We start from the raw sequence: 27,763 nt of genomic DNA, 5'->3' as shown, positions 1-27,763 counted from the left end.
CCTCTGCCTTCAGCTCAGGTCATGATCCCAGGGTCCTGGGATCAAGCCCCGCGTCAGGCTCTCTGCTCGGCGGGGAGCCTGCTTCCTCCTCTCTGCCTGCCTCTCTGCCTACTGTCTGTCAAGTAAATAAATAAATAAAATTTTTTAAAAAGTAACAAAATATGATAAAGTAATAAAAATAAGGATTCTAGGGGCACCTGGGTGGCTCAGTGGGTTAAAGCCTCTGCCTTCAGCTCAGGTCATGATCCCAGGGGCCTGGGATAGAGCCGGCAGGGAGCCTGCTTCCTCCTCTCTCTCTGCCTGCCTCTCTGCCTACTTGTGATCTCTGTCTGTCCAATAAATAAATAAAATCTTAAAAAAAAAATAAGGATTCTAATTAGATAACAAATGCAGCATTATCTAATTAGGTAATAAATGTGGTAGTTCATATGGCCCCTACTCACCTGTCCCAATAATTAGTTAAGGTTATATAAAATGTTAGATAAGGTTAAATAAAAGGGGGCTACAAAAATGTAGAACTCAGCATTCATAGCAGTGTGAGCTGAGATATAAATTCTGATACTGACTTTTCTTGAATATTATTGTCGCTACAATTTATCGAGTGCCAGCTACCATATTAGATGTTTTATTTATATGTGATCCTTCCAAACTTCCAACGTGATAGTATGATCTCCATTTTTGCATATGAGGAAACCAAGGCCCAAGTAAGAATTGGAAGATTACACTGCTATCACATAATTATGACGCACGTGTGGTGGCTTATATACAGTTTCAGTCATTACATACAACCTATGAGGAGGAACTCAAGAAAGCTTAGTAATTATCTCAAGGCCACACAGCTGGCAAAATAGTAAGTCTAAAGCCAGAATTAAAGCCCATGAAGTCTTAGAAGCCCTGCTATAAATTATCTTTGTATTTGCCCAGGATTTGAAACTGACTCAAATCTGTCTAGTTTTAAAAACCAAGAACTGTTCCTTTCTCCTTTCTGCAGGTTTCCTCATATACAAAAATGTGAGAAGACCAAAAAAACTCAAAGTTCTATTTCTGTTCAAAAATGCTACGATTCCATGGATGGTAATATATAAAATTTTGTTATGCAAACAACGTGGAGGCAAGAGAAGTTTTTGTAAGGCAAAACAAAAATCCTCATGGCTACCAGTATTTTCCAAAGGTAAGGATACAATCACCTTTAGTTAGCTAATGAAGCATTTAAAGGTTTATTAGCTTGTCTAAGCGCCAGGCCAGCCATCATAAAACACACATAATTTACTTCACGTGTAACAAAAGCTGGCCTCCTAGACTTCTCTCTCATACAACCTTCTAAGAGTTGTCATACTCTTCAGAAGAGATTTTTGTATCTTTGGGTCATACTCCTAACTTACCCAGTTACACACCTTTGAACTGTGCTCGTATTTCTCTGTGCCTTAGGGTGAGTGAGCAGAGAGCTATCACGAAAACTTGAAAGACACGTAAGTGTATAAAAGACTAAATAGCAGCAGCGTGCGAACTTTTTTCATAGTTGTCTCTTTACCGAAAATAAGTTGATAGCAACATCCCTGTTCCAGAAAAGAAACAAAAGTTTTTTTTTCTGATCAAACCGAGAAGCAAAACTTAATTTATGGCTAGGAGTGACAGAGTAGAACAAGGTCCGCTGAAGGCAGACATCAAAAATAAGCACCAAGTGATATTACAGACAGCTTTCCGTATTACGCCACATCTAAAAATGCTTCCCTTAAAAAAACAAATCAGTAACACCACCAAAAAACCTTTTACGTTTTGTTCCACCGAAGACTACCCTGCGGACTGACGAATACAAGAACATTTAACACACACACTGCGCCTATTAGCGCCTTAAGCGGAAGTTCCCTCTTGTAATTCATAATTCTCCAGTTGTGGCGTAACCTCTACAACAATAGAAGCGAACGCAAAACAAACAACAAACAAAACCCCGCTGCTAGAGAACGCGCGCAAAAGCACTAGAAGGAACCCAGCCTCTCCCGCGAGTCTCCCAAGACAAAGCCGGTCCCGACACGCACTGCGGCCGGGACTACACATCCCAGCACGCAAGGCGCACTCCATCTCCCAAGCTGGACTACGATTCCCGACATGCTCTGTGGAGCACGGGTCGGCCTCCTCAGGGTCTAGAGGGTCTAGGGTCTCCGCAGAATGGGGTTTGTCTCCGCCCGATCAGCCTCCCAGGGTCGGACGCCATCACCCACTAGTAAATTGTGGATTACGATTTTCTATTTTTCCGTTCTTCATTTTTCTGTTTTATTAAGACAGCAAAGAGTCCGTGGCTAGGGCGGGCGGGGACGTAGGTGGGTCAGCCTGGCAGGCTTGAGCCAATAGCGCCAGAGCGGCTTTTCTGCCACTATGGCAACCGCGGTCGTCCCCAGAGAGACCAGCCACCCATTGGGTAGAATCTTTCGAGAAGGCTCGAGAAGAAGGAAGCGGAAGTGGCACGTGGAGGGGCCGGTGGAGGCGCCGGTGAGTAAATGCCGCAGATTCTGGAAAGTTCTGATCAGTACGATACATAAGGCTGAGGAATTGAGACCTCCCCTTCTGGGCCGGTAGTTCAGCGCCGCTCCGGTGAGCTGTGGGTGCAGAACGAGGCCGCCATCCCGAGCTTGCGGAGCGACCTGCGGAGACCGTTGGCCGCCTTCCCCCGTGCTTAGTCCTCTGAGAGCTGCCACTGTCCCCGGGAAGCCGGAGGCGCCAGCCAGGCCGACTGTCCGTGTGTCCGTCCGAGTGACAGAGGAGCGGTCGGACTCCGCGGGAGCCGGGCGCGGCCGGGGCAGGAAGCGGCTGCGGAAGGAGCGGGCGGGCGGGCGTCCGGAGGACGCAGACCCAGACCCAGACCCAGACCCAGACCCAGACCTAGAGCCCGGGCGGAGGCGGACCGCGAGCCGGCCATGTCGGTGGTGGGGCTGGATGTGGGCTCGCAGAGCTGCTACATTGCCGTGGCCCGGGCCGGGGGCATCGAGACCATCGCCAACGAGTTCAGCGACCGGTGCACCCCGTAAGTGGGAGCCTGCGGGGGCGCTAGGAGGGGTTCTGGAGTGGGGAGGGAAAACCGGCGGGGGCTGGGGAGCGTGGGGACCTGGGGCTTGCGGGCTTGCGGGCTGGCGGTGGAACGCGGGGCCGACCGGAGGGCGACGTGCGGAGTGCTGCGCTCTTCCGTAGGGTCTGGGTACCGGCGGCCGCGTCGGGCAGGGCGCTTGCCCAGGAGTAGGGGTGGGGGCTTGCCAGGATCGGGGAGGGTGGGGGTGTTGGCGATTCACGGGGCCAAGTCAAGTCCTAGAGTGGAGTGGCCCAGGGTCGTCGCTTCGGGGGGCGGGCTTCCTACTGCCAGGCCCGCGATTTTATTCGTTTTCTTGGCAAGCCTCTGTTCTCCCTTTTCGCGGCCGCCCCCGTTTCCTCATGCGGCTTCTCTGAGCTGCCTCTGCCGCCCCCAGCTTGTTCCCCTCCCTCCGAGCATATCTTTGCGCACCGCAGATGCGGGGCTTCTGAGCTTTTTTCTTCCGCATCAGGAATCTCGAAATGAACTGGAAGCTTCCAGAGCCTGTACGCTGCTGCTTGTCCAGTGAGCGGGCGGACTGTTGTTAGCGACCAGAGAATCACTCCTTTCATAGATCCCTCTTCTTGCGCACTTTTGGTTGCTAATGCTGTCAGCCTTAGTGCCTGGGATCATTTGTGAAGATGTAAACGTCCTTTTGCTCGTTTTATGAGAGCCATTCAAGGGGAATCCTAAATCGTGTTTTAGTTTAATTTTGCCCCGTTTAAATAAAGGAGATAAAATGAGAATTGCACAGTTTTGTGCTAGAACTCGGGGATAAATGTCACTGAATTAAATATATTCTATAGCGGCACGAGGTGGGCAAAGGTAACGTTTTATTAAAGCAACTTTTTCGAGGGTCTTATTTTCTGAAGATAATACATGCAAACATGCCTGCATGTATGTTAATGAAAACAATTGCTTACTTCTCAGGGAAATTAATGTAGATATTTTTTAAGTGCCTTAAATTCAAGGTAAAAAGCATAGAATGAGACATGAAGGCCCAATGACTGTAGAATGTACAACGAATGACTGTAGAATGACTGTATATGTCACAATTTGAGTACAGATGGCTATTTTTGAAAGTGAATGGAAAATCAGAAAATAGGCAAATTTTGACAGTGAATAGCCTTGGGAATACTTACTCCATGATTTCACATATTTGCAAATTTACAGTATGTTCTTCAGCTGTGTAAAAGGCTCTGTAATTGGAGTATAGTAGGAAAGTGTATCAGGCTTTCATGCTTAGGTACAGTTTACATCTTTGTTCTCTTTGATCCAATAAAAGGAAGAAAAGCTGTTCAGATGAGAGTAGGAACAAAATGTGTATGTGGCTGTAGTGACCATTGTGAAACCAGAGACAACAGATATGTCTTTAAAAAGGGTAAGCAGAGAGCAGCATTGGAATGCCCTTTAATCTTTTGATGGAATAGATGTTTGACTCATTTGGGTTGACAGTATTAATTTCAGTGTGGAAAATGAGTTCAGTCGTTCTGCAAGTGAATAGTTACTCTGAGCCTAGAATGATACACTGTTTTTTGGAAGAGTCTAGCCTTTGCTTGAACACTTCTCTGGCTTTTAGAATACTGTTTAGTACTTGCTCAGATAATTTAGGTTTAGGGTGTCTCCTTAATAGCCGATTTAAAGTTGAGTTAGCCTGGTGTTTAATGCTCTCAGCATATTCCCATTTTGTTCATCTGTTACTCCTACCTGCTCTCTGATTGAAAACCCAATTTGCTTACCTCCTCCTGACAAGACTTTGAGTTTCTCTCTCTCTGTGCTACCATTCCATTTCTATTGCTGAGAGGGCTGTCTCACAGAAGTCGTTTTTTCATCTCTTCAAGGCTGACTTAATATAACTAATTATTATCTCCTTTTGTGGTAGTTGCTGTGTGTCATTCTTACTTGGTTTCATCAAGTAGAGTCTTCCCTATAAGACCCTCTCTTAGCTTTTAAACTCCAGAAACCTAACTTAGGCCCTCTTGTTTGGGTTTATATAAACCTTTGGATCCTAAAGAGGCCGATGGTGTATCAGAACAGCAGTGGGTATGATAGTGATAACTTAGATTTGTACAGAGTTGCTAACCGAGAAGTGGAATTAACACCATATATTTTGTTAATCATGCATCGAAGGCCAAGTTAATGTTACCTTTTATTCAAAGTATTTTCAGAGTTCATGTGCACTTCCTAATAATTGGGGACCTGGACAGTTATATTGGTATTTGAGCTATTGGAAAATGCCCCCTGAACCATGAGCAGACTTTTTGGGTAAGATGGCTACCTAGATTGGATTCTCAGAGTAGTAATTAAACAGACTTCCACTGAGTATCTGACCAAAACTTGTGCTATAGTTATGCTATCCTCAAACCACCCCCCCACCCCACCACCCACTGTGGGTAAGAAATTTATATTTTCTTATCAGTTAAAGATGTCTGCCCCTATGCCTTTTAACAGTTTTGAGACCTGTGGTTTGTATATCTTCTAGATCAGTCATATCATTTGGATCAAAAAACAGAACAATTGGAGTTGCAGCCAAAAATCAGGTATGTTCTTGAGAGAATTCTGGTCATTTTTTTTAAAGGTAGAGACTTTCAAGGTAAAATCTCAAGGGCATACAAGAATATGAAATATCTAAGCCTACGTTAGAAATGTAACGCAGGTATTCTTTATGACCATTTAGGTGGGTTTTTTTCCTTCTGTTGTCTTCCTCTTCTCCTAAGAACCACTTTAACTGTCCCTTAATTTTTAGTAATTTTGCCACCTTGTAATTTATCTAATTTTTAAAAATTACAAATAAGACACTTGAAGTTCTTTCATGTGAGATTTCTTATCTTGCATATTTAAGAGTTAAAGATTCCTTCCAGAAGTTCTGTATTTAGAAGCACTTTCAGGTTATTTAATAATTAAGATAAGACTGGGAGCACGTTCTGTATAGACCTGTGCTGTCTTATAGGGTAGCCATTAGATACACTTGAAATGTACAAATGTGGAGTAAGTATGAAATACACATGAGATTTTGAAGTCTTAAAAGGAAATAAAGTATCTCCTCAATATTTTATATTGAGTATATGTTGAAATGATAGTATTTTGGATCTATTAGGCTTTAAAATAAGTTACTGAAATTAATTTTGCCTGTTACTTAATGTGATAGAAAATTTATGTATGCCCCTCCCATGTAGGCCTCACGTTAAAACTGGTGAGCCCGTAGGGTTGGGGAGGAAAAATTAAAGCAAAAGAAGATGAAATATGAAATCTCTTCTGAGAGGCTTTTAAAGAGAAACGGAAAAAGTTCTTTTAAATACAGAAAATAGCATTGCTGAAAGAGAAAAAAAATTCTAATCCCTGAAATGCTACAGTAAAGCTAGTTGGAAGAGATACAAGATTTTAAAAAAGAAAACAAGGGAGAGAAAAATAGCTATGTATGTTTAAAATAATATACTCGAAAGAAACATGTTAGTGAAGTAACTATCTTCGTGAATATGGCCATTTAGAATACTGATAATTTCAGACCTAAAACTATTGCAGTCTTTTGTAGTTATGTGAGGAGAATCAGTTGAGGCTCAGATCTAGTCTATAAGTTACTGGATATACTTTAAGTCAGATATTTTAGTATATAAAAGTATTTTAATATGTAAACATGCTTCAGTTCTGTATTGTTTGAAAAACTAGTGCTGTCAACTTGTATTCCTCCCTTTAAAAGAAGCGGAACAGAGAAAACAGTAAACAGTAAACTGTTCTGGGATTTTCGTTACTTCAGAAGCCTCAGTTTTTAGTCTTTGAATTATTTCTGTATTTTAAATAAAGTTCCCACTGCTGACTTCTGTGAGTGAAATACATTGAAGTGTGGGACTTTTCAATCCAGAGCCTAATCATCAAAAATACGCAGTTGAAAGCATTAAGTCACTTAGAAATTTCTTGAATTATCCTTGCCTCTTGCTTTTTGGTATAGATAATTAACGTTCCATTATTGTCCCAATCCATCTATTTTGTGACACAAAATGTTTGTCCTGACCACTTAGCAATTTATTAGACTGTAACAACTTTTAACTTTTTTTTTAAAGTAATTTGACTTGCAGTGCTTCTAGATCTCATTTATTCATTGCGTATAAAACTTGCAAGTTTAATGGGGAAAAAGAAATGAAATAAGGGGGTGCAGTTCTTGGTTTGTTCAGGGCTTTTATTTTATCTTGCAGATTTTGAAATCTTTTTAATTCTTTTTTTTTTTTTTTTTTTAAGATTTTATTTATTTATTTGACAGACAGAGATCACAAGTAGGCAGAGAGGCAGGCAGAGAGAGAGGAGGAAGCAGGCTCTCTGCTGAGCAGAGAGCCTGATGCGGGGCTCGATCCCAGGACCCTGAGATCATGACCCGAGCCAAAGGCAGAGGCTTAACCCACTGAGCCACCCAGGCGCCCCTGAAATCTTTTTAAAATCAAAGTCTGTGGTGACAGTATTGCCTCCTCTTCCCTCTCACTGCCTACCTTCTGGCATTTTCCTGGGGTTGCTGAGAAGGATATTTATGTTCTTAATGCTTTGGGTTGTACACTTGACTTTCTATAAAATTGTAATAGCTGATAGGTGTTCAAATTAGAAAAAAATTAAATTTATAATTTCTTTTGCAGCAAATCACTCATGCAAACAATACAGTGTCTAACTTCAAAAGGTTTCATGGCCGAGCATTCAGTGACCCCTTCATTCAGAAGGAGAAGGAAAACTTAAGTTATGATTTGGTGCCAATGAAAAATGGTGGAGTTGGAATAAAGGTAATATAACTGATCAACCTTAGAGTCCTTAGTTGGGAATAGAAAAAACAAACAAGTAATTCTTAGTAAATATTTAAAGTTCTTAATTAGATGAGATTTTTTTTTTGTCAAGTTCTTGTAAACTGTAGTTCTGTCTTAATGCCTGAAAATGATTAAAATTATTCAAATTATATTGCTATAACTTAATTTGTGTCTCATAAGTTCTTTATAATTGTTAAAATTTAGGTTTCCTTAGTGTTAAAAAAAATTCAGTTGTGTGTGTTTTGTTTTTTTTTAAAGATTTTATTTATTTATTTGACAGAGAGAGATCACAAGTAGACAGAGAAGCAGGCAGAGAGAGAGAGGGAAACAGGCTCCCTGCTGAGCAGAGAGCCCGATGCGGGACTCGATCCCAGGACCCTGAGATCATGACCTGAGCTGAAGGCAGCGGCTTAACCCACTGAACCACCCAGGCGCCCAGTTGTGTTGTTTTATCATACAAAAGTCAGCCATGACAGCCCAGTTGTAGTTGTTTGGAGAGCAGTAGTATAACAAAACCAGAAATCTGTTTTTAATTTAGCAGAAGCATTTTTATCTTAGGGTCTGCATAAAATAATAATTGCTACACTGATTGATCTCTTCAGTTAAAGTGGAAATTTACTACTTTCTGTAATGTTTTGACTAGTACTTTGGGTAGAGGGAAAAAAATCTGTCCTAGCTTTTTTCCTTCCCTTCACCTCTAGAGAAAAGTTCTTTCTTCTTTTCTTTAATTCTTTTTCTTTTTTTTTTCTTGTTTGTTTTCTTTTCTAACAGCTGTAACAATAAAGGTTTTCTGGAAGAGAATGTGTAATAACATTTGAAAGTTAGTATGAGCATGTAGTTTTAAGTACTACAATGTTTAAAATATTTTCCTTCCTCAATGTAGGTAATGTACATGGATGAAGAACATCTCTTTAGCGTGGAGCAAATAACAGCTATGCTGTTGACTAAGTTAAAGGAAACTGCTGAAAACAACCTCAAGAAACCAGTAACAGATTGTGTTATTTCAGTAAGTAGAATTCAGCAAGGCGGTGTGTTTCATTTTAATTTGCCTTTTTTGCTACTCTTAAGTATTAAATGTGTGAAAACTGTTCTATTACTAGAGATTAAAATCCTACTGGACTGTATTAGCATAGTGCTCAGGAGCATTTCAGAGTATTTTTGAGTGATATTTTTAGCCCGAAGTTGCAGAGGTTCTTGATTGGAGGTACAAATCAGAGTCTCCTGTCGGGCTTCTTGGAAGAGACTGATTGGCTGAATGGGGAATGTTCTAATACAGTCAGTGAACAAATTTTCTGTTTGTATACTTAATGGGACATTTTCAGAATTCTGCCATCAGTTGACAACCAGTTCATTGGAAGTTTTACAATGTCACCTCCTAGTAGTGATAAAACCTAAGATTTTTTAAGATTTTATTTATTTACCTGAGGGACAGAGATAGCACAAGTGGGGAGAGAGGCAGAGGGAGAAGCAAACTCACTGCTGAGCAGGGAACTCAATGTGGGGCTTCATCCCAGGATCCTGGGATCATGAGCTGAGCCGAAGGCAGACACTTAACTGTTTGAGACACCTAGGTATCCCAAAACTTAAAAAGATTTTTTAACACTGACAAGCCCACTACCTTCAGTGGGCAGTTGGTACGTTATCAAGGTGTATTTGAAATGGACAAAAGTCATCTTTTATTTGGACACCAAAAAGGCAGCTGGAAATTGTCTCCCAAACGTCTAGGGTCACTTTTTGATCTTCTGTGGTTATACCCTGGACCAAGACAGTCTGTGATGGAGTTACTTGCATCTTGCATGGTCTTTGCATTATAACACGGGCAGCATGGCCTGCCCAGACCTTATGGCAGAAGCTCTTATGGCAATATATCCTGGGAAATGGAAGAGTAGAGTCAGAGGCTTAAAATTTCTCCTACTACCCTTGCAAGACAGAAAAGACAGAAGGTGTTCTATAAGACTGTCTGGCTGTCGCTTGGAAAAATAGTATCTAATCTCTGGGAAAATTAAAGAATTATAAGTCAGTGGTTCTTCCTTTTTTTTTTTTTTTTTTTTTTTTAAATAAGCAATATGGAAAACTGATGAAAGCAGTGTTCCAATTTGAAAGGTGAGCAGAGACCCACTTTTGCTCTTGCCTCTCTTTCTGAAGCAGCTACAAATACTTTGGGGGAAAAATGAAAGCCACTGTACTAAGTTTTCTCTTCAGTACTTTCTGTTAGTTAAGTGATTCTGTGGCTGTATTGTTAGACACACCTCCTGAAGAGTGTCCTAGTTAGAGTGCTGTCCTAGAAAGCGATCAAAAGAATTAACCTAGCTGGAAGCACAAGTCAGCACCGTAAGAAACTTCATCCCATTCCTTGAGCTGTTTTTTGCTCTTCCTTCTTTGAAGAACATCAACAGGCTGTGCCTAAAAATGTTCTTGTAATCTTAACAGTTCTATAGAATTAGAAGGTACCCCATCATCTATTAATGCTTAAATGCAATGAATAGCAAAACTATAGAGCAGTCACATATGCTAGAATTAGTTCCATATTATCTTTAAGTTCCTTCAGTATTTACCTGTAGTTCAATTATATTTAACATTAAATGTTGACTTAGTGATGTGATTTCCAACTGTCAGAAATTTAAGACTTGTTCAGAAATGGTATTTCCTACACCTGAAGTTTTTTATTACATAGAAGTAGTTGTCTGTATGTCTTAGTGAATACTCCTGATTTTTATTTTGGGTTAAAATTTGGTTATAATAAAAATTACTTTGATAATACAATTTTGGGACACTTTTTTTAAAAGTAATTATTCTTCTGAAAGTTAAGGAACTTGCTGGAAATGAAGTCTGGGAGTTCTGTTTATGTTCTATAACTTTGCTAGGCACTTACTTAGCTGTACTGTTTTATTTCATTATAAGTGGGTGTGAGGAATTCGGATGTGTGTGTTCTAGACAAGTTAAAATTCTTTCCTTTCTTGTTGGTAGGTTCCCTCTTTCTTCACAGATGCTGAAAGGCGATCTGTATTAGATGCTGCACAAATAGTTGGCCTGAACTGCCTGAGACTTATGAATGACATGACAGCTGGTAAGGGAAAAAGAACTGTTTCTGTGTAGTAGTGAATATACTATCAAAACTAGAGCTAAGACATATCAGGTATATAATTCATGTACTTGTAGATATGTAGCCTAGTAAAAAAATAAGGGTTAGATTTGAAATTAAAGAATTCCAACTTTTCAGATGCTTCTATCTAATGAGAAATTGACACTTTGTCAGATTTATGGTTCTGTTTTCATTAAATTCTATGTATAAAATTCTATGTATATATTTTAATCTTTTGAATTATGGGTGTTGAATTTAGTTTTTTATTTCCTTATGTGGTTTTTATAGTTAAGTTTCCCCAAAACCTTAAGATTTGGGGCTTTACAACTGCCTTGACCATAAGTATTGATTAAGTTTAAAAAAAAAAAAAGTTTTCCCTTCTACATTTCCTGAATATATGCAGTTAGTCATTGATCATTCATCTTATATCAAATATTGATTTAAACTGTATCATTTGCCAGGCATTGTATTTGCAGATATAGTGGTAAGCAAAGCAATGACTGTTCTTCCTAGAGCCTTTACTAGTTTTTTAAGATTACAGGTGAACAAAAGGTCAATTACAATGTAGTGTATTCAGACAAAGCAAGTAAGACGTTTTTTCCAGTGTATATCTAATATACACGTGTTTTATATCTAATACATACATGTCTTTCACATCTAATATGTGTTTTAAAACTTCTAAAAGTATCAATAAAGATGTGTTCTTAGGTTATATGTATTTAGAAATACAGTGGTTTAGAAGTTCAGAAAAAGCTAACAGTCTCTTTAAGGTAGATCAGCTTTTTGCATTGAATCTAAAAAGAAATTGGTAGGAACTGCAGTTGCTGTAGTTGTATATTAAATTCGTAATTTTTTTGGATAAGCAGTCTGAAAGGTTGTGGTTCAAATGTAAGTATTATGTGACGAGACTGCTATTGTTTGTGGTTACATTTCATTGTGTTTGCACCTTGTATATTTTCTCTGTGGTATCTCTTTATACACTGCAAAGCGAATAAAGCATTGTTCTAAAATCAGAAAGGGAACAAGTTATTGATGCCATGAAAATGAGTTCGAAGTCAGGTATAAAAGGAATGTGTTCACCTTTAAGCGTTTGAGGTATAGTCAGGTATCATGCATGTGTAATTATTTTGGAAATGATGAAATTCCTAAGAAAATGTGAACTAAAGAATTGTTTTTTTTTTTTTTTGTAGTTGCTTTGAATTATGGGATCTATAAGCAGGATCTTCCAGGCCTGGATGAGAAACCTCGGATAGTAGTTTTTGTTGATATGGGACACTCAGCTTTTCAAGTGTCTGCCTGTGCCTTTAACAAGGGAAAATTGAAGGTAAAGTCATAAATTAGAACTCAGTGACCAAAACATATTTAAATGTGTTGTATTTGTCATTACTTCAAACAATTGAGCTTCTTGACTATGCTTCTTGGTAATGAAGAGTTTGGGGTAACAATATTAACAAAGAATTATTCCTAAAGTTCTCTATAAAGATGATGTAATTATCTTAGCATACTTCTAAGTATTCTGGCTTAAGAAAGAGCAGCTTTTTTAAGATTATCCTATGTAATCATTAAAAGTAAATGAGAGATTTAGCATTTCATTTGGCTTTGGTAGTAACATTTCTCTTGACTTGGATTTCATGTTGTAATTAAAGTAGCAGTCTTGATCCTGTAGTCTTCAGTTGTTTGAGTAGCAGTATTTAAGATTCTAGTTAAAAATATGATTGAAAATAACCAGATTATATGTTGTTTTAACTAAATTAGGTACTGGGAACAGCCTTCGATCCTTTCTTAGGAGGAAAAAACTTTGATGAAAAGTTAGTGGAACATTTTTGTGCAGAATTTAAAACTAAGTACAAGTTGGATGCAAAATCCAAAATACGAGCACTCCTTCGTCTGTATCAAGAGTGCGAAAAATTGAAAAAGTTAATGAGTTCTAACAGCACAGACCTACCACTGAATATCGAGTGCTTTATGAATGACAAAGATGTTTCGGGAAAGATGAACAGGTGCGTCTTGAATTCTCTTGATTAAATAGAAGAAACTTCCTGCTGAAACTATGGCTCAGGTGTCCGTCTAGCTATGGTGTTGAGAGTTTTGGCCTACATTTCAAGACGGTGTGCTACTCGCTAGGACTATTCACATCATTAGAAACTAGAGTCATTTCGGCAGAGAGGTGATTTTTTAATTTATTTTAAAGTGGGGGTAGCAGCAGAGGGAGAGAGAGAATCTTAGGCAGGTTCTACACCCTGCAGGGATCCTGATGTAGGGCTCAATCCACGATCCTGGGATCATGACCTGAGCCAAAATCAAGATTTGGATGCTTAACCAACTGAGCCACCCAGGCACCCCATGCAAAGATGTTTTTTTAAAAAAAAGGCTCTTTGCCAGGTGCCCTTATGGTGGAGTCTTTTTGGTATTTATCATCTCTTAGTATTTCTAGGCCAGTAATTGAATAATGGTTACACACCAAAAAAATTTTAAGGAATAAAATGGCAGTCTTAATATAAAAGTGATTTTTTTCCAAGAATACCAGTAGAACTAATTTTCTCCCCCATCTCTTTTCTGTACCTGTGTTGTATATTTATATATATATTTTAAAAATTACAAATTACAGTACAGTTCAACTTGACCCATGTGGAATTGAGGTTGTCAAAGGAAAAAGAAATTCATTGGGTTAATATTGTTTTAAAAAATCGGTCAGGATATTGGCTTTAAGATAATGTTTCCAAAGATTAGTAGCATTCCTCTTCTTTACTAAGGGCACAATTTGAAGAACTCTGTGCCGACCTCCTGCAAAAGATAGAAGTTCCCCTTTACTCACTGATGGAACAGACTCAGCTCCGAGTTGAAGATGTGAGTGCTGTGGAGATAGTTGGAGGAACTACCCGAATTCCAGCTGTGAAAGAAAAAATTGCCCGATTCTTTGGAAAAGACATTAGCACAACACTCAATGCAGATGAAGCGGTGGCTAGAGGGTGTGCACTACAGGTACTGCTGTCTCGGCCTTTCTTTCTCTGGGTGTTCATGCCTCTAACCATTTCTGCTTTGTTTCACTGTAATGAGGTCATATAATAGGCAGAGCCCTGTGTCTAATCAGCTATCCTGAGGGAGTGCACTTCCAAACAACAGCCATAAGGCTGTGGGGAAACCGGGATCTTGAGATCTGGAACATCTAGGAAATTTCTGATGGAAGGAAATTTGCAGCTGATGTTTCTTTTTTTTTTTTTTTTTTAAAGATTTTATTTATTTATTTGACAGCGAGAGATCACAAGTAGGCAGAGAGGCAGGCAGAGAGAGAAAGGGAGAAGCAGGCTCCCCGCCGAGCAGAGAGCCCGATGCGGGGCTTGATCCCAGGACCCTGAGATCATGACCTGAGCCGAAGGCAGAGGCTTAACCCACTGAGCCACCCAGGTGCCCCGCAGCTGATGTTTCTTAAACTGTGGGTCAGGAACAGGCATGACTCTGAGGGGACCCAGGAAACACAAGAATCAAGCATGAATTAGTTGTGTGGTGGTAGCAGTACTTCCCAGGCACAGAGAGGGCAGTTGGAACAGCAGTGTGGTATAAGGAGGAAGTGATTGGGGGGGGGGGGGCGGAATTTGCTGAGAGTGTTAGTTAAGTGGTCTTAGGAAATAGCTCTTCCTCCTCCATCAAGCTGATTGTAACTTACATACCAAGTAAGAAGGCCACTCAGAGGCTTAAGTTCATTTGGCAAAGCGAAAGCAGCAAAACTAGAAGTTGCTGATAAGGAAATTAGTAGTTATATTTAGGATAATATAGTCACCAAGTAGAAGTTTCAAGATAACCATGCTTAAATTTTAACTAGCTAGCACGGTTATTTTTAATACAAAACAGCAAGAGGTTCTGTACACAAAGGTTTTTAGAAGGACTATACCTAATACTTTAAAAGGGAAGAATATGTACTCATTACTGCTGGTAGTCCATTGTATCCACATGATGCATCTGGGGTTTTTGTTTTTTCCTTGATAATGGAGTGTACTTCCTTATCTAAGGCTCTAATTCCCCGAAAAATTGGAAGTTTATCGTTTCTTTAGAAGTAGAGCTTATTTTGGCCTTTCTTTTGAAGGATCCTGTGCTAATCAGAGATTGACTTTCAGTTTACTTGTGTATTTGGTCAGTTTTATGTGACTTTTCTAAATCCACCTGTCAGTTGGGTGTTTTCCACCTCAACTTTGAATTTACCATTGCTTCCTTCATAAAATTACCTGAAAATATGAACATTTTGGGTTTTATCCTTTTTCAAAAGTTTTTAGACATTTGAAAGGTGATATGGACAGAGTTGTTTGCGGAAACACACATAGACTCGAGTGGTACAGCTTGTAATTGAGATTGCTATCAGGACATTCCTGGCAAGGCCAGTGGTTTTTTCCCTAAGCTCCTGTGAAACTTGTTATTGGTCAACAGTTGTCATCCTGAGATCCATTGTATTACTGATCTATATTTAGTGACTGGCATAGTATTTAGATGTTCTGTTCTTTGTACTTAAGATGACATCTACTGTAAGCAATTTTGAATTTGAATTTAAACTTACCATCCATTTTGAATTGAGCTTTATATTAAAAGATGAGTGCAGTTATTCGTGATCTTATGGTAATCCTTTCTTTTTCTTTTCAAGTGTGCAATTCTTTCCCCGGCGTTTAAAGTTAGAGAATTTTCCATCACAGATGCTGTTCCTTTTGCAATATCTCTGGTGTGGAACCATGATTCAGAAGATACTGAAGGGTATGTAGCAAGTTTATTCAGATAACTATTTTAACATAAAGGAGAAAAAATTAACAAATGACTTTTACAGTTGAGGGTCTGATGAGTCCAATTGGAGTCTTTGAACAACCAAACCTATGAAAATATTTCTCTCATTTTGTGTTAATAAATGGTGAGATATAATTGGTGATTTCAGAGCATTTATTCCAATTGTGTAGCATTGTAATCTTAAGCGCTTGGAATACTGAATGCCTTTTCCTTTCCTCTAGGGTCCACGAAGTATTTAGTCGAAACCATGCTGCTCCTTTCTCCAAAGTTCTCACTTTCTTGAGAAGGGGACCTTTTGAGCTAGAAGCTTTCTATTCTGATCCTCAAGGAGTTCCATATCCAGAAGCAAAAATAGGTAAGCGATTAATTTGAAAGACATAGTAAAAAATTTTCTTCTCGGTGAAGTTGGGTGGAACATAATTCCATGTAAAGACATCGTCAATTTAGAATAATGGTGATGAAGAAATCTCTTCCTTTTATTGATGAATGAATTGGCCTGTAGAGATGAAATGACTTGCTTAGTGCTGCTGTCACATCCATGTGTTTGTGTCTAGAAACATGACAATCTTTTTTCTCCTGATACAGTCTCTGCTTAAAGGATCACCACCTGTTTTTAATATTAACCTTTCTTCTAGATGGAATGTTATTTCCAGTTTAAAACTGGCTCAGAAACCACTGCAGCAACTTCTCAAATGGACCTTTCTATTGTAATCTCTTTTAAAAGTACATCTTTTTTGGTACATTTTTCCTTGAGAGGTTTGGCGCTGTCCTTCTGTTTTGACTCTTAGTAACTGGAAATTTATGGGAGAGCTACGGATCCCTTCCTGAGTGGCCATGTGTCTTTCCCGGGCTGAGGGTAAAAATTTGCCAGTATTGCAAGATCTGTTCAGGACTCACTGTTACCCACACCTTATCATAACAAAATTGTTTGTAGAGGTCTAACCTGACCCCGGTGTGTTTTATTTCTTAGCACTTAACACCAAAAATGTTCAACACAGATTTTTTGTTGTTGTTGTGTGTGTGGTTTTTTGTTTTGTTTTGTTTTTTGTTGTTGTTTTTTTTGGTTTGTTCTTAAGCCATTTTTACAAATTTATTACTAGGAAATTAGCTTGAGAAATTGTTGAATAGAGACTAAAAATTTAATAGGTTGGATTCTATGCATTAGTACCCCATCGTGCAAAGGATAAAATCCAAGCCTTTTTAGTACGATATCAAATCAATGTTATTTCCAAAATTACAAAGCTTGCACATGCTTAAAGAACAATCTTACATCTCTCTTTCTCCTCTGACTCATCTCGGATACCCCATAGTGAATGCTGTTTCTTTAAATGAGTCTTACAGTAATTATTTCCTGAGCCCCAGTGATTTGGTAATTACTGAATGTCTATTCTAATATCTTTCACTGACATGGTAATTTGTAACTTCTTGTGTTTGTATAAACAGCACCTTAAATATAAAGGTGTCAAATCCCATATAGTGCTTTGCACATACTAGGTTCAAAATACTTAATTTTGGTTTAGTGGCCTCTGGAGTAACAAGGCTGTTAGTGGATATGATAGCTAACATATACCACTTGGTTCTGTGGTTTTATGTGCTCACTGTAAACACTTATCACCTCAATCCATAGAAGCATAGGTAGGTTAAATAACTTGCAGTGGGTTACACGGCCAGGATTCAAGCCCAGAGACTGGGTCAGAGTCCATACTCTTACCTCCTACTCAGAAATGCACTACAACTACTGTATTTTGCATTATAATTTCAGGCTTTGACATCAGGCTTTATCAAACTCTCTCCTTACTTAACACATAGAAAAATGTTTTGATCATTCCCTCAGGAAAACAGTTTTCCCTGAAGACTCTAGGATTAAAATGCTTAGTATCGCTTGAGATCTCTGTCTTACACTTGCTAACAGATTTTCATGTCTAGTTTGCGCTTATGTTTATTGAAATAGGATCGGAGGAGGCAGGGACTTGTCATCTATCTTACAGAATCTGTATTAAATAAAAACAATCACGGGAGTGCCATGCCTTTGAAGGTTTTATAGGATATTAAAACTAATTCCAAGTATTGGAGTAGTACTATACACCTAAGTTTATTTTATGTTAGTAGAATAGGTCTTATTTCAGTTGGTAGAGAAAATGGGAAGATTTGGGAATAGCAGTACTTTGAAGCTTTGTCGTCTTTACAGACATTTAGATTGACTTCAACAATTGTCCATTTCTTTTTGTTCTAGGCCGTTTCATAGTTCAGAATGTTTCTGCCCAGAAAGATGGAGAAAAATCGAGAGTGAAAGTCAAAGTGCGAGTCAATACACATGGCATTTTCACCATCTCTACAGCGTCCATGGTGGAGAAGATCCCAACTGAGGAGAATGAAGGGTCTTCTGTTGAAGCAGACATGGAGTGTCCCAATCAGAGACCAGAAAACTCAGACACTGATGTAAGTGTGTGGATAAGCCTTTGAGTTGGGATATATAGTTGAGTTAACTCCATAGAAGTGAACAGAGAGTAGGGAAGAGTAGGGAAGGGTTCAGATACATTTTTCTTAATTTTATTTAGAATTTTGGAGAATGACATGCTCGCTTTGGCAGCACATATACTAGAATTTGGGGGAATGATGATAGCATTGCTAGGTGATGATATATATGGCCCAGAATTTGGTGAATTATGGTTAAATTCTATATAGCTAATTTGAACTGGCACATTACAAAATAAGAGTGTAATTATTACAAAATAATAATTTTGTTAATTTTAATTAATAAAATTTAACAAATTTAATTAAAATGTTAATTTTGTTTGTTAAAGGCATTGACCACATATTGAGAAGGCAGTTTTGACTGATGATTAAGAAAAAAAGAAAAAGACTTAAAAAAAATTTGGAATATATACCAAATATTAAAGCTGATTTTTAAAAGATTATTGCAAAATTGGCTTTGGTATTTCAGGACTTGTTTGCTTTTATTTATGTGATTTGTTATACTGTGGGAGGGAAGGAAGAGAAATATCTGCATGGAATATAGAAAGTTGTTACTGTTCACGTTCTTCCAATTAGCATGAGTGCAGAAAAAATTTAAGAAACTTCAAAATGGATTAGCTGTTAGAGTTTACTTCTGGATAATGATCAGAAATAGCTTAAATGGAGAGGCAAGTGAACAGTGTTTTAGTTAAGATGTGAGAAAGTGTGGTATCCTGTGGTCAGACAGCTCTTATTGCTATTATTCCTAGAACATTTAAGGAACATTAGTATCTGAGCCTTAGTTTTGTTCTCAGTTTTAAAAATTGCAAAATGATGTGTTAAATGATCAGTGCTGTATACTTTTCCATTTGGCTATGGACACCATTATTCTAATGCCTGTTGTATCAATCTCTTTGTACTTTTTGGATATTTACATCACGAGTGCCTTGTTTCTGAATATTTCAGTGTCTGCCTTAGACTTTTGAAGCTCTGAAAGAAAAATGTGAGAGCCTTCAGGGTGGACAGAAAGTAGTTAAATGAGAATGTTTCAGGCTTCTCCCAAAGATGGGAAAGGACTAGAGCAAGCACTGATTTATTGGGGATTGAGGTCTACTAACACATAGTATGTATCTTTATCCTGAGATCTTCTCAAGTGGAAATAGCTAAATCACAAAAAGAAGGTGGGGACAGGAGGAGCCTTGGGTATCTGTAAGCTGAAATGAGGAATCCCTGAATGACTGATCGTTGGCTTTTTTATGCAACTGTTCAGTTCATTGAAATGGCGATATGTTGCTGATGGCTGCTGGTGAATTTAAGTTTTGGAATCTTGTTTCTGGAAGAGAGGCCTGGAGTAAACCTATTTCTTGTGCTTTTGCGAGTTAATAGCTCTACAAAGCTAGATCAAAGTTTCCTAAAGGAGAGTTCTTGGTTGTCATCACATCAATCAAAATGCCTATTGCTTGGTTATTTAACAATATTAACTGCTCTCATTCAAATAATTTCTTACAGGTTTAAGAGTTGTAAGGAGTTTTCAAGTATTTTGTATTTATTTTGCTTTTATCCACTATCTTTTCTCCCCCACCTATTAAGATTTCAGAAATTGAGTGTACTGTCTTTGGTGCCCTGTAACCTTTTAAATTTATATAAGTACACCTGCTTTCTACATCCTTTGTGCCTGGGCTTTCATTTCAGAAAAATATCCAGCAAGACAACAGTGAAGCTGGAACACAGCCCCAGGTACAAACTGATGGTCAACAAACCTCACAGTCTCCCCCTTCACCTGAACTTACCTCTGAAGAAAACAAAATCCCAGATGCTGACAAAGTGAGTGACTCTTCTAGTTCATTCCTTTAGACAATGTTGCAACATGTGATCATTAATGATATTAAATCTGCAGTTTCAAGAGCAAGCACCAACTTACCTTATTCTGTATAGGGTTTTGGTTTTTTAGTTTTTTGTGTTTTTCAATTAAAACGAGTTAGAGGTACTCAAGCCCAACTAAGGGAATTGAATATCCTGTTTTAGACATGGTAGCTTCTCTTGATTAACTGCCACTCCAAGCAACAAGAGATGAATGCATGACATGTCTTATCTTCTCTAATGTCAGAGGTATCTGCTAATGTGAGGAGTTTTCACTTGAATTAGTCTGAATGATAAATACACGGGCTATAGGAGTCTAGTAAACTTTTCTCCTCTCAAATCACCTGTCAAAACTAAATTAATTATGATAGTGTGCTAATAACCAGATTGTACTTCAAAGTCATTTTTCTTTGCCATGCTTCCACAGTATGTATTAGAAGCTAAATTAAATATTTGTGCTTGTCCCTTGAAAAATGACAGCTTCTAATCAAACCTTTTAAAAAATTCATGATTGTGTAGATACTGGGAAGTTGACATTGTTTCTCCAGATCATTCTGTGCTTTGCAGAACTTCACTCTTTGTACACGTTGCATGTAAATTATTAACCTTTCATTAGTGGTTTGGTTTTCTCTTACCTTTAGATGAATCACAGAATTGTTTTATACTTGGTAAACATTTCGTTTTTAATCTCATGCCCTGATTGGTCCTGTGGGAATCCTAATATGAACTTCAGTTCCTGACTCTGAAAGCTGCTTTTTTTCTCCTCGTAAAGAGTTCTGTGATGATGATGGTGGAGCAGCTTTCTTTGCTTTCTTTGCCACAGCAGCTCCTTAATGTCCCGTCCCTCCCCTCACTGAGTGTTGAGTAGTAACTGACTTGTGCTGATAGTCTCAGTGCCTGTCTGGAACATGACATGGAGTACCATTTCATGTTCATAGTTGTAGGTGGGAACGCCAGCGTCAAGCCCTTTGGAACATTCTCACACCCCCTTTGGAGGGTTCTTCATCCATTCCTTGTTGAGTGCCATTTTGTGATCTATCAGTTTAGTCAGTAGTTGGTTTAATGTTGTACCGTCAGAGTCTTACACTGACTTTAACTGCTACATGTGTACTGTCATCCATTTGTTTCCCAAATATCTGTTGTACTTCTGTGTTTTATGAGGTATGGGTGTCCTCTAGTTCATTTTCCTTGTGGTGTGTGCCCCCTGAGCATGCACAGTATATTGGGGGGTTCTCATGTGTGCTAGAGATTGGGACTGCAGGCTGATTGACTAGATCCTTGCTGGTGAGACAGCTGGCTACACTTTTGAGACATGTGACTTTTAGGAGTACTGAACCAGCAGTCGGAAACATGAGTTCTATTCCCATCTCTGTCTTCGTCATTTTAGGCAAGCCACTGAACCTTTTTCAAGTCCCAATTTCCTCTGTGAAGTGCCTAGAGTTCTAAACTTTTTAAATTCTCAGAATTATCCTCTGGCGGTGCTTATTGTACTGATAGGCTAGTCCTTCCTATCTGACTGTCCCAGCCAGTCAGGGTGTGTGTTTTATTCTGTTTGTTATTTTCTAATCTGTTCCACAGCTGAGTTTCCTAAGTTGTGTTCTTTGTTATCTCAGCTAGTAGGAACGTGTAGAAAGGGGAATACATAGAAAAGTCTTAGAAAATTAAAGGCCATAAGAGATACTTACTTCTTTAGCCCTGTATTTACATATTTTGAAAAACCTGCAGCAAACTGTTAGCATTTGCTGCATCATTTCATTTTCTATTTTAAGGTTCTTTTGTCTCTTTTTTTACCTTATGTTTGCTTAAGAAAAGGAGTATGACTCCAGGGCAGATAGTAGGAATAAAGATATTTATATATGTATACATACATTTATATATGTATGTGTTTAGAATCCCCAAATTCATTAGGAAACTTTAAAAGGCACTCAACGGTATAGTGCTAGTTGTAATCGAACCAGGTATAATACTGGGATGGAGGGACTCGAGTATAAAGGAGGAATAGAAGTGATCCTAATGTGTTTACCTTTGGTCACAGTCTGTTTTAGTTAGATTCTAGACTGTATTTAAAGATGTGGTAATTTAATAATAGTTTAGACTTTTTTTTTTTTTGGAGTCATAGGCATTGCTTACAGGCTTAAAATTAAAGACCTATGAAGAAAAGTTTTAGCAGGAAAGATTAAATTTAAGTTCAATATGCAAAGAGAAAAATATTCTGGTGAATTCTTGAGAGAAAGTATGACATGTTTAAGTTGTAGCTGCAGCCTGGTTTAAAATGGGTGGGTGGGAATTAGATGATGTGCGCTTCTCCAGTTCACGATTTTAGGGAGTTTATTTTTAGTAAGTATGATAGGGAGATTTTTTTGTTGTTCTGAAGATTTAGGAATTTTTCCTTTTTTTTTTTTTTTTCCCCCTTCCTAAGGCAAATGAAAAGAAAGTTGACCAGCCTCCAGAAGCCAAAAAGCCCAAAATAAAGGTGGTGAATGTTGAGCTGCCTATTGAAGCCAACTTGGTCTGGCAGTTAGGGAAAGACCTTCTTAACATGTATATTGAGACAGAGGTAAGTACTTCAGGTAATTATTTTCCATTCTGGAATTATTTAGTTGGTTGGCCCAGTTACCCATATTCCTAATAGAGGAATAGCTGTGCTTCTTTCCCATACCCCACGTTGTATACAGTTTTAAGAATAGGAGGAATCCAAAACTAATGGTTCTCAGTTTAATTTCTTTTAAGAAGTGTGTTTATATTTTTGCCTCCTTATGAAAAAGATCTATACTCTAGATCATTCTGCTTAGTATATAATTGATTGCCCAAGGTCTTGACAGAAATTGGATGCCACTCTGTTCTAGGACAGGGCGCAATACAGTTGGTACCTCAGGCCACACTAAATATTTTTTTTTCATACTAAATATTTCTGTTAAAATACATTGTGCTTCTTTGTAGTCTAGAATATGTGAAATAATTGAGATACAGTTTTGTTTTATTGAGATGGCAGCATTGTGTTTTGAAATTTAATAATTATACCTCATTAATATTTCATTAATAAGTGGATAAATAAATTTACAATCCTTGATTTCAAATACAGTTGCAGCATCCTGTGACCATTATATATTGGCCAATATTAATCCCAATAGGAGACAACCATATAACTACTTAAAAGGAAAGAAAATTGTAGTGAATTGAATTTTTTTTTCTTCTTGGTATTAAGCCTGAGATGCAAAAGCTATGTAATTTATCATGTAATTTAAAAAAAAAGTCACAACCCACTGTGTGTATTTTAGTAAATGAAGAACTTCATAAGATTTGTTACAAACTTATGAGGTATCAATTAGAACTGTGAACACTTTTTTTTTTTGTATAATTGTTGATTTTAACAAGCAGAGTCTAGTTAACATTTAGTTACAGATAGCAGAAGAAAGACTAAGGCTGGAATTAATCTTCCCTGTTTTCTGGCAGGGTAAGATGATCATGCAGGATAAACTGGAGAAGGAAAGAAATGATGCTAAAAATGCTGTGGAGGAGTATGTGTATGAGTTCAGAGACAAGCTGTGTGGACCATATGAAAAATTTATATGTGAACAGGTATGTGTAGAGCTCTGTTTTATTCAGATAATAAAAGTGTTTCATGTAAAATTTGACATTTAAATCTCTACTAGATTATGTAATGAGCTTTTTGAAAACAGAAAACTTGAAATTGTTTAAACAGTCCTGGAAAGAGGCTCATTAGTAATATGTAGTTTTATTTTAACTCGTCCCAATGACTTTTTAGTTTTCCAAAAGAAAGAACCTATCAAACATTTATTTAGGGTCCATGACATTAAAGGGTTGGGGGCTAGAAAGGTAAATAGGAGAAAATCCTTGGTTTTAAAGACCTCCATCCTTATATTATTGTTTTTGTTTTTTGTTGTTGTTGTTACTGACTCTGGTTCCCTTGGTTACTCATGGTCCTTGTTTTATCCCGTAAGACTGGTTCATCCAGTCATTCCAAAATTTATCGGGCAGACTATTCCCTTTAGCCCTTTTCTAAGCTCCCAAAGTCAGTGTGTCTCTGAGTAAATCCCAGAAGCACAACTGTGAAAATGAGGCTTAGAAAACAATTGGGTAGATACAAATCTGGGATGGTTTCGGGATTAATTCTGAAGTTAAAAGAATTTCAACTTAGGGGTCTATTTTAGTTCTAAGTTCCTTGGGCTACCTTGTAATAAGCATTAGTTTTTGGCTCTGCCCTGACATTTCCTGGATTTCTTGAGGTTGGGATTCTGAAGGAGAGATGACCTAAGGTGCGTAGACCTCCCAAGACTAGAGTAGAAATACATTATGGGAATTGGTTAGGAATGATTTTTTTTTTTTTTTTTCAGGTTCAGTGATTGAATTGTCAACTTGTCTATTTCCCTTTGATAATTGTGGGAGTGAATAGAAAGTTATTTCATCAAGACCTAATTGCTTTGGAGAGCAGGAAGATAATTGCTCTTCCATAACCCCATTTCAGTGTATAGATTGTCCAAAAGTAGACTCTGAGATACGGTATTGTTAAGTCTGTAAGCGGTTTACCGGACTTAACAATGTCTCCGTGTAAAAGAGAAGCCAAGAAATTACTGTTAATCTCTCATGTAAAATCTACTAGTAGTGATCATTGTTCCTTGATACTTTTCAGTAAAAAGAGAGTCCAACTAATCAGAGTGCCTTTCTTAGAAATAAGATTGGTGACTTAGTGTTTAGCACTTCTGAGGATGACTCTGTCTTATTGTGAAAACTTTTAAAGTAAAATTGCCACTGGTACGGATTCTCATGTTCCATATACAGGATCACCAGAATTTTTTGAGATTGCTCACGGAGACCGAAAACTGGCTCTATGAAGAAGGAGAGGACCAAGCTAAACAAGCATATGTTGACAAGTTGGAAGAATTAATGGTAGGTCCTTCTCTCCCCCTAGGACGTGGTACTTCTGTTTTAGACTACAAACTTTCAAAATGCAGTTAGACAAGTGTTAATTTATTACATCTTGTTTTAGAAAATTGGCACTCCAGTTAAAGTTCGGTTTCAAGAAGCTGAGGAACGACCAAAAATGTTTGAAGAACTGGGACAGAGGCTGCAACACTATGCCAAGGTAGCCGCAGACTTCAGAAATAACGTAAGTCTTTTTGTGCATTGCAAGGAAGTTACCCTAGATTTTAGCAAACTGATACTAAGTTGAGGAACCTTCACTGTGAACACATGAGAAATATGTTTTTGGTATTTGAGACCAGAGATAGATTTGAACTTCATGGAAAATTGGGTCAGGTTAGAGGTTACTGTTAAATACTCTTTTTTTAAAAGATTTTATTTATTTATTTGAGCGAGAACATGAGCCCCAGGGTAGGGCAGAGGGAGAGGGAGAGGCAGGCTCCCCACTGAGCAGGGAGCCTGATGTGGGGCTTGATCCCAGGATCCTGGATCATGAGCTGAGCCACCCAGGTGCCCCATTGTCAAATACTTAAGTCTACAGAATGACCATGCCTCTTTTTCCATTCAGGATGAGAAATACAATCATATTGATGAATCTGAGATGAAAAAGGTTGAGAAGTCTGTTAATGAAGTGATGGAGTGGATGAATAATATCATGAATGCTCAGGCTAAAAAGAGTCTTGATCAGGATCCAGTTGTACGTGCTCAGGAAATTAAAGCAAAAATAAAGGTAAGTATTATTGTCTAATGTTTGGTGCTGTGTTTCCTCAGGAACTCAAGCTGCAATCCTGTGAACCTTAAATATAATTCTTTCTTTGACCATTCTTTAACCTCATCCTGATTGAGACCAGATTTATTAGTTCATTATTGATACTACAAAATATAGAAGATCGTATATATTTCTCTTAAATTTCCGTTTTTTCATTATTCATTCAGTTCAACAAATATATTTGTTGAGTCCCTGCCGTTGTGGCAGTTACCTGCTGGTTTGAGGAAGGCTTTACAGCAAACGAGGAGAGGAAGTATATCCGATGCGGTCAGGTGCTGAGGGCAAAAATTAAGTAGTCAAAGGGTTAGGAGATACTGGGCACTGGAGAAGGACCCAGGTATTTTATCAAGGAAGGCCTTGCTGAGTGTGTGAGGCTTTGAAGAAAGTTGAGAAGAAAACCAAGGGATGCTTTTCCTCTGGAAGAATGTTGAAACACAAAGAATTGTGAGCCTTTTTTTTTTTTTTTTTTTTTTTCCTTAAAGATTTTATTTATTTTGGAGAGAAAGCATGTGAGCAGGGGGAGGGGCAGAAGGACTGGGGGGGGGAGAACATCCCAAGCAGACTCCAAGGTGCGGAGTCTGATGAGGGGCCAAGTCCCAGGACCCTGAGATGATGACCTGAGGCAAAGAAATCAAGAACTGGAAGCCCAACCAACTGAGTCACCCAGGAGCGCCAAGAACTATGAGCCTTTGAAGTCAGGGGGCTATAATCTTGAATCCCAGTTCTTTGCTTACTAAGTTTCCTGATCTTGAGGTTAAGTTAACCATCCTCTCTGAACCATCTTTCATAGGTGGGGATCATAATTTCTACCTTTTAATATTATTGTGAGATTTAAATGAGGTAATAAGATGTGAGGACTTTGCCAGGTTCCTGATCATCATAGAAGATTATTCACTGCTGTTTTCACCAGACTTTAGCCATAGTTTTGGGCAAGTGTAATAAGGAAATTGAATTCCTTGAGATAGAAAAATAAATAGCTCAGGTGGTGTCTTAGGAAAGTAATTGAAAATGACTGGATGGATCAGAGTTAACCTGATTACCAATTTTGTTTTCCTTGCTTAGGAGTTGAATAACACTTGTGAACCCGTCGTAACACAACCCAAGCCAAAAATTGAATCACCCAAGCTGGAAAGAACTCCAAATGGCCCAAATACTGATAAAAAGGAAGAAGATTTAGAAGGCAAAGAAAATTTTGGTGCTGAGCCTCCACATCAGAATGGGGAATGTTACCCTAATGAGAAGAGTTCCATTAATATGGACTTGGACTAGATAACATTACGTTGGCTTAGTCCTTCAATGAATAAAATATTTTTGCCATAGTATGTGATTCTACATAACATACTGAGACTATTTATATTTTCTTTTTTAAGGATGTTTAGAAATTTTGTGTATTATATGGAAAGAGAAAAAAAAGCTTAAGTCTGTAGTCTTTATGATCCTAAAAGGGAAAATTGCCTTGGTAACTTTCAGATTCCTGTGGAATTGTGAATTCATACTAAGCTTCTGTGCAGTATTACCATTTGCATCACTGAGGATGAAATTGACTTTTGTCTTTTGGAGAAAATAAAACAAACTGTACTGCTTGTTCAAGAGGGCTGTGATTAAAAATCTTGAAGCATTGTTCCTGCCAAGGTAGTTTTCTTGCATTTTGCTCTCCATTTCAGCATGTGTGTGGGTGTGGATGTTTATAAACAAGACTAAGTCTGATTTCATAAGGGCTTTCTAATATTAATTCTATCCAATAGAATATGACTTTTTGCTTTGATATTAAAAATCAGTGAGTAAAGCAAAAGCTAGTGAAATGTGTTAGCAGCATGCAGAACAAAAACTTTCAACTATATCTCTTGTTATACAGTACATTGTCATGTGAAGGTGTAAATTGGAAGAAATGTTGATTTTGTTTGTAACTGGTATTGTGAAGCCTTTTATGAGCTTTAAAATAAAGTTCATCTTATGGTGTCATTTCTAAACGGTTTTGTCATTAAAAAATGCATCTGGGAGGGGGAAGGTTTATAAATTGTAGCAAAAATGAAGTTACTTTCTATGAAAATCCA

General features: G+C 38.1%; 1 protein-coding gene across 2 annotated transcripts; it reads left to right on the top strand.

The window, feature by feature from the left end:
* The first annotated feature begins 2,675 nt into the window (after nt 1-2,675).
* On the top strand, nt 2,676-27,337 carry HSPH1 (heat shock protein family H (Hsp110) member 1). 2 transcript variants are annotated; one of them, XM_032880006.1, is made up of 18 exons: nt 2,676-3,019; nt 5,541-5,598; nt 7,678-7,818; nt 8,723-8,845; nt 10,807-10,906; nt 12,112-12,245; nt 12,677-12,921; nt 13,675-13,903; nt 15,552-15,658; nt 15,907-16,040; nt 17,919-18,124; nt 19,832-19,963; nt 22,419-22,556; nt 23,453-23,578; nt 24,800-24,907; nt 25,008-25,127; nt 25,509-25,670; nt 26,772-27,337. In XM_032880006.1, exons 1-18 carry the CDS (start codon nt 2,913-2,915, stop codon nt 26,976-26,978), a joined length of 2,577 nt encoding a protein of 858 aa, XP_032735897.1. In that variant the 5' UTR covers nt 2,676-2,912; the 3' UTR covers nt 26,979-27,337. The 2 variants fall into 2 exon arrangements, with proteins under 2 accessions (XP_032735897.1, XP_032735896.1); XM_032880005.1 differs by lacking the exon at nt 19,832-19,963 and having other exon boundaries at nt 2,851-3,019.
* Nucleotides 27,338-27,763: the final 426 nt, after the last annotated feature.

This window comes from Lontra canadensis, unplaced genomic scaffold, assembly GCF_010015895.1.
Source record: "Lontra canadensis isolate GAN:19392208 unplaced genomic scaffold, GSC_riverotter_1.0 scaffold67, whole genome shotgun sequence".
Classification (NCBI taxonomy): Eukaryota; Metazoa; Chordata; class Mammalia; order Carnivora; family Mustelidae; genus Lontra; species Lontra canadensis.
This window is presented reverse-complemented; position numbering and strand designations above follow the sequence as displayed.

Coding starts and splice junctions, on each gene's coding strand:
- HSPH1 (XM_032880006.1), top strand. CDS start 2,913: ATGTCGGTGGTGGGGCTGGATGTGGGCTCGCAGAGCTGCTACATTGCC. Junction 13,904..15,551: donor CTAGAGGGTGTGCACTACAG/GTACTGCTGTCT, acceptor TTTCTTTTCAAG/TGTGCAATTCTTTCCCCGGC. Junction 19,964..22,418: donor AAATCCCAGATGCTGACAAA/GTGAGTGACTCT, acceptor CCCCTTCCTAAG/GCAAATGAAAAGAAAGTTGA.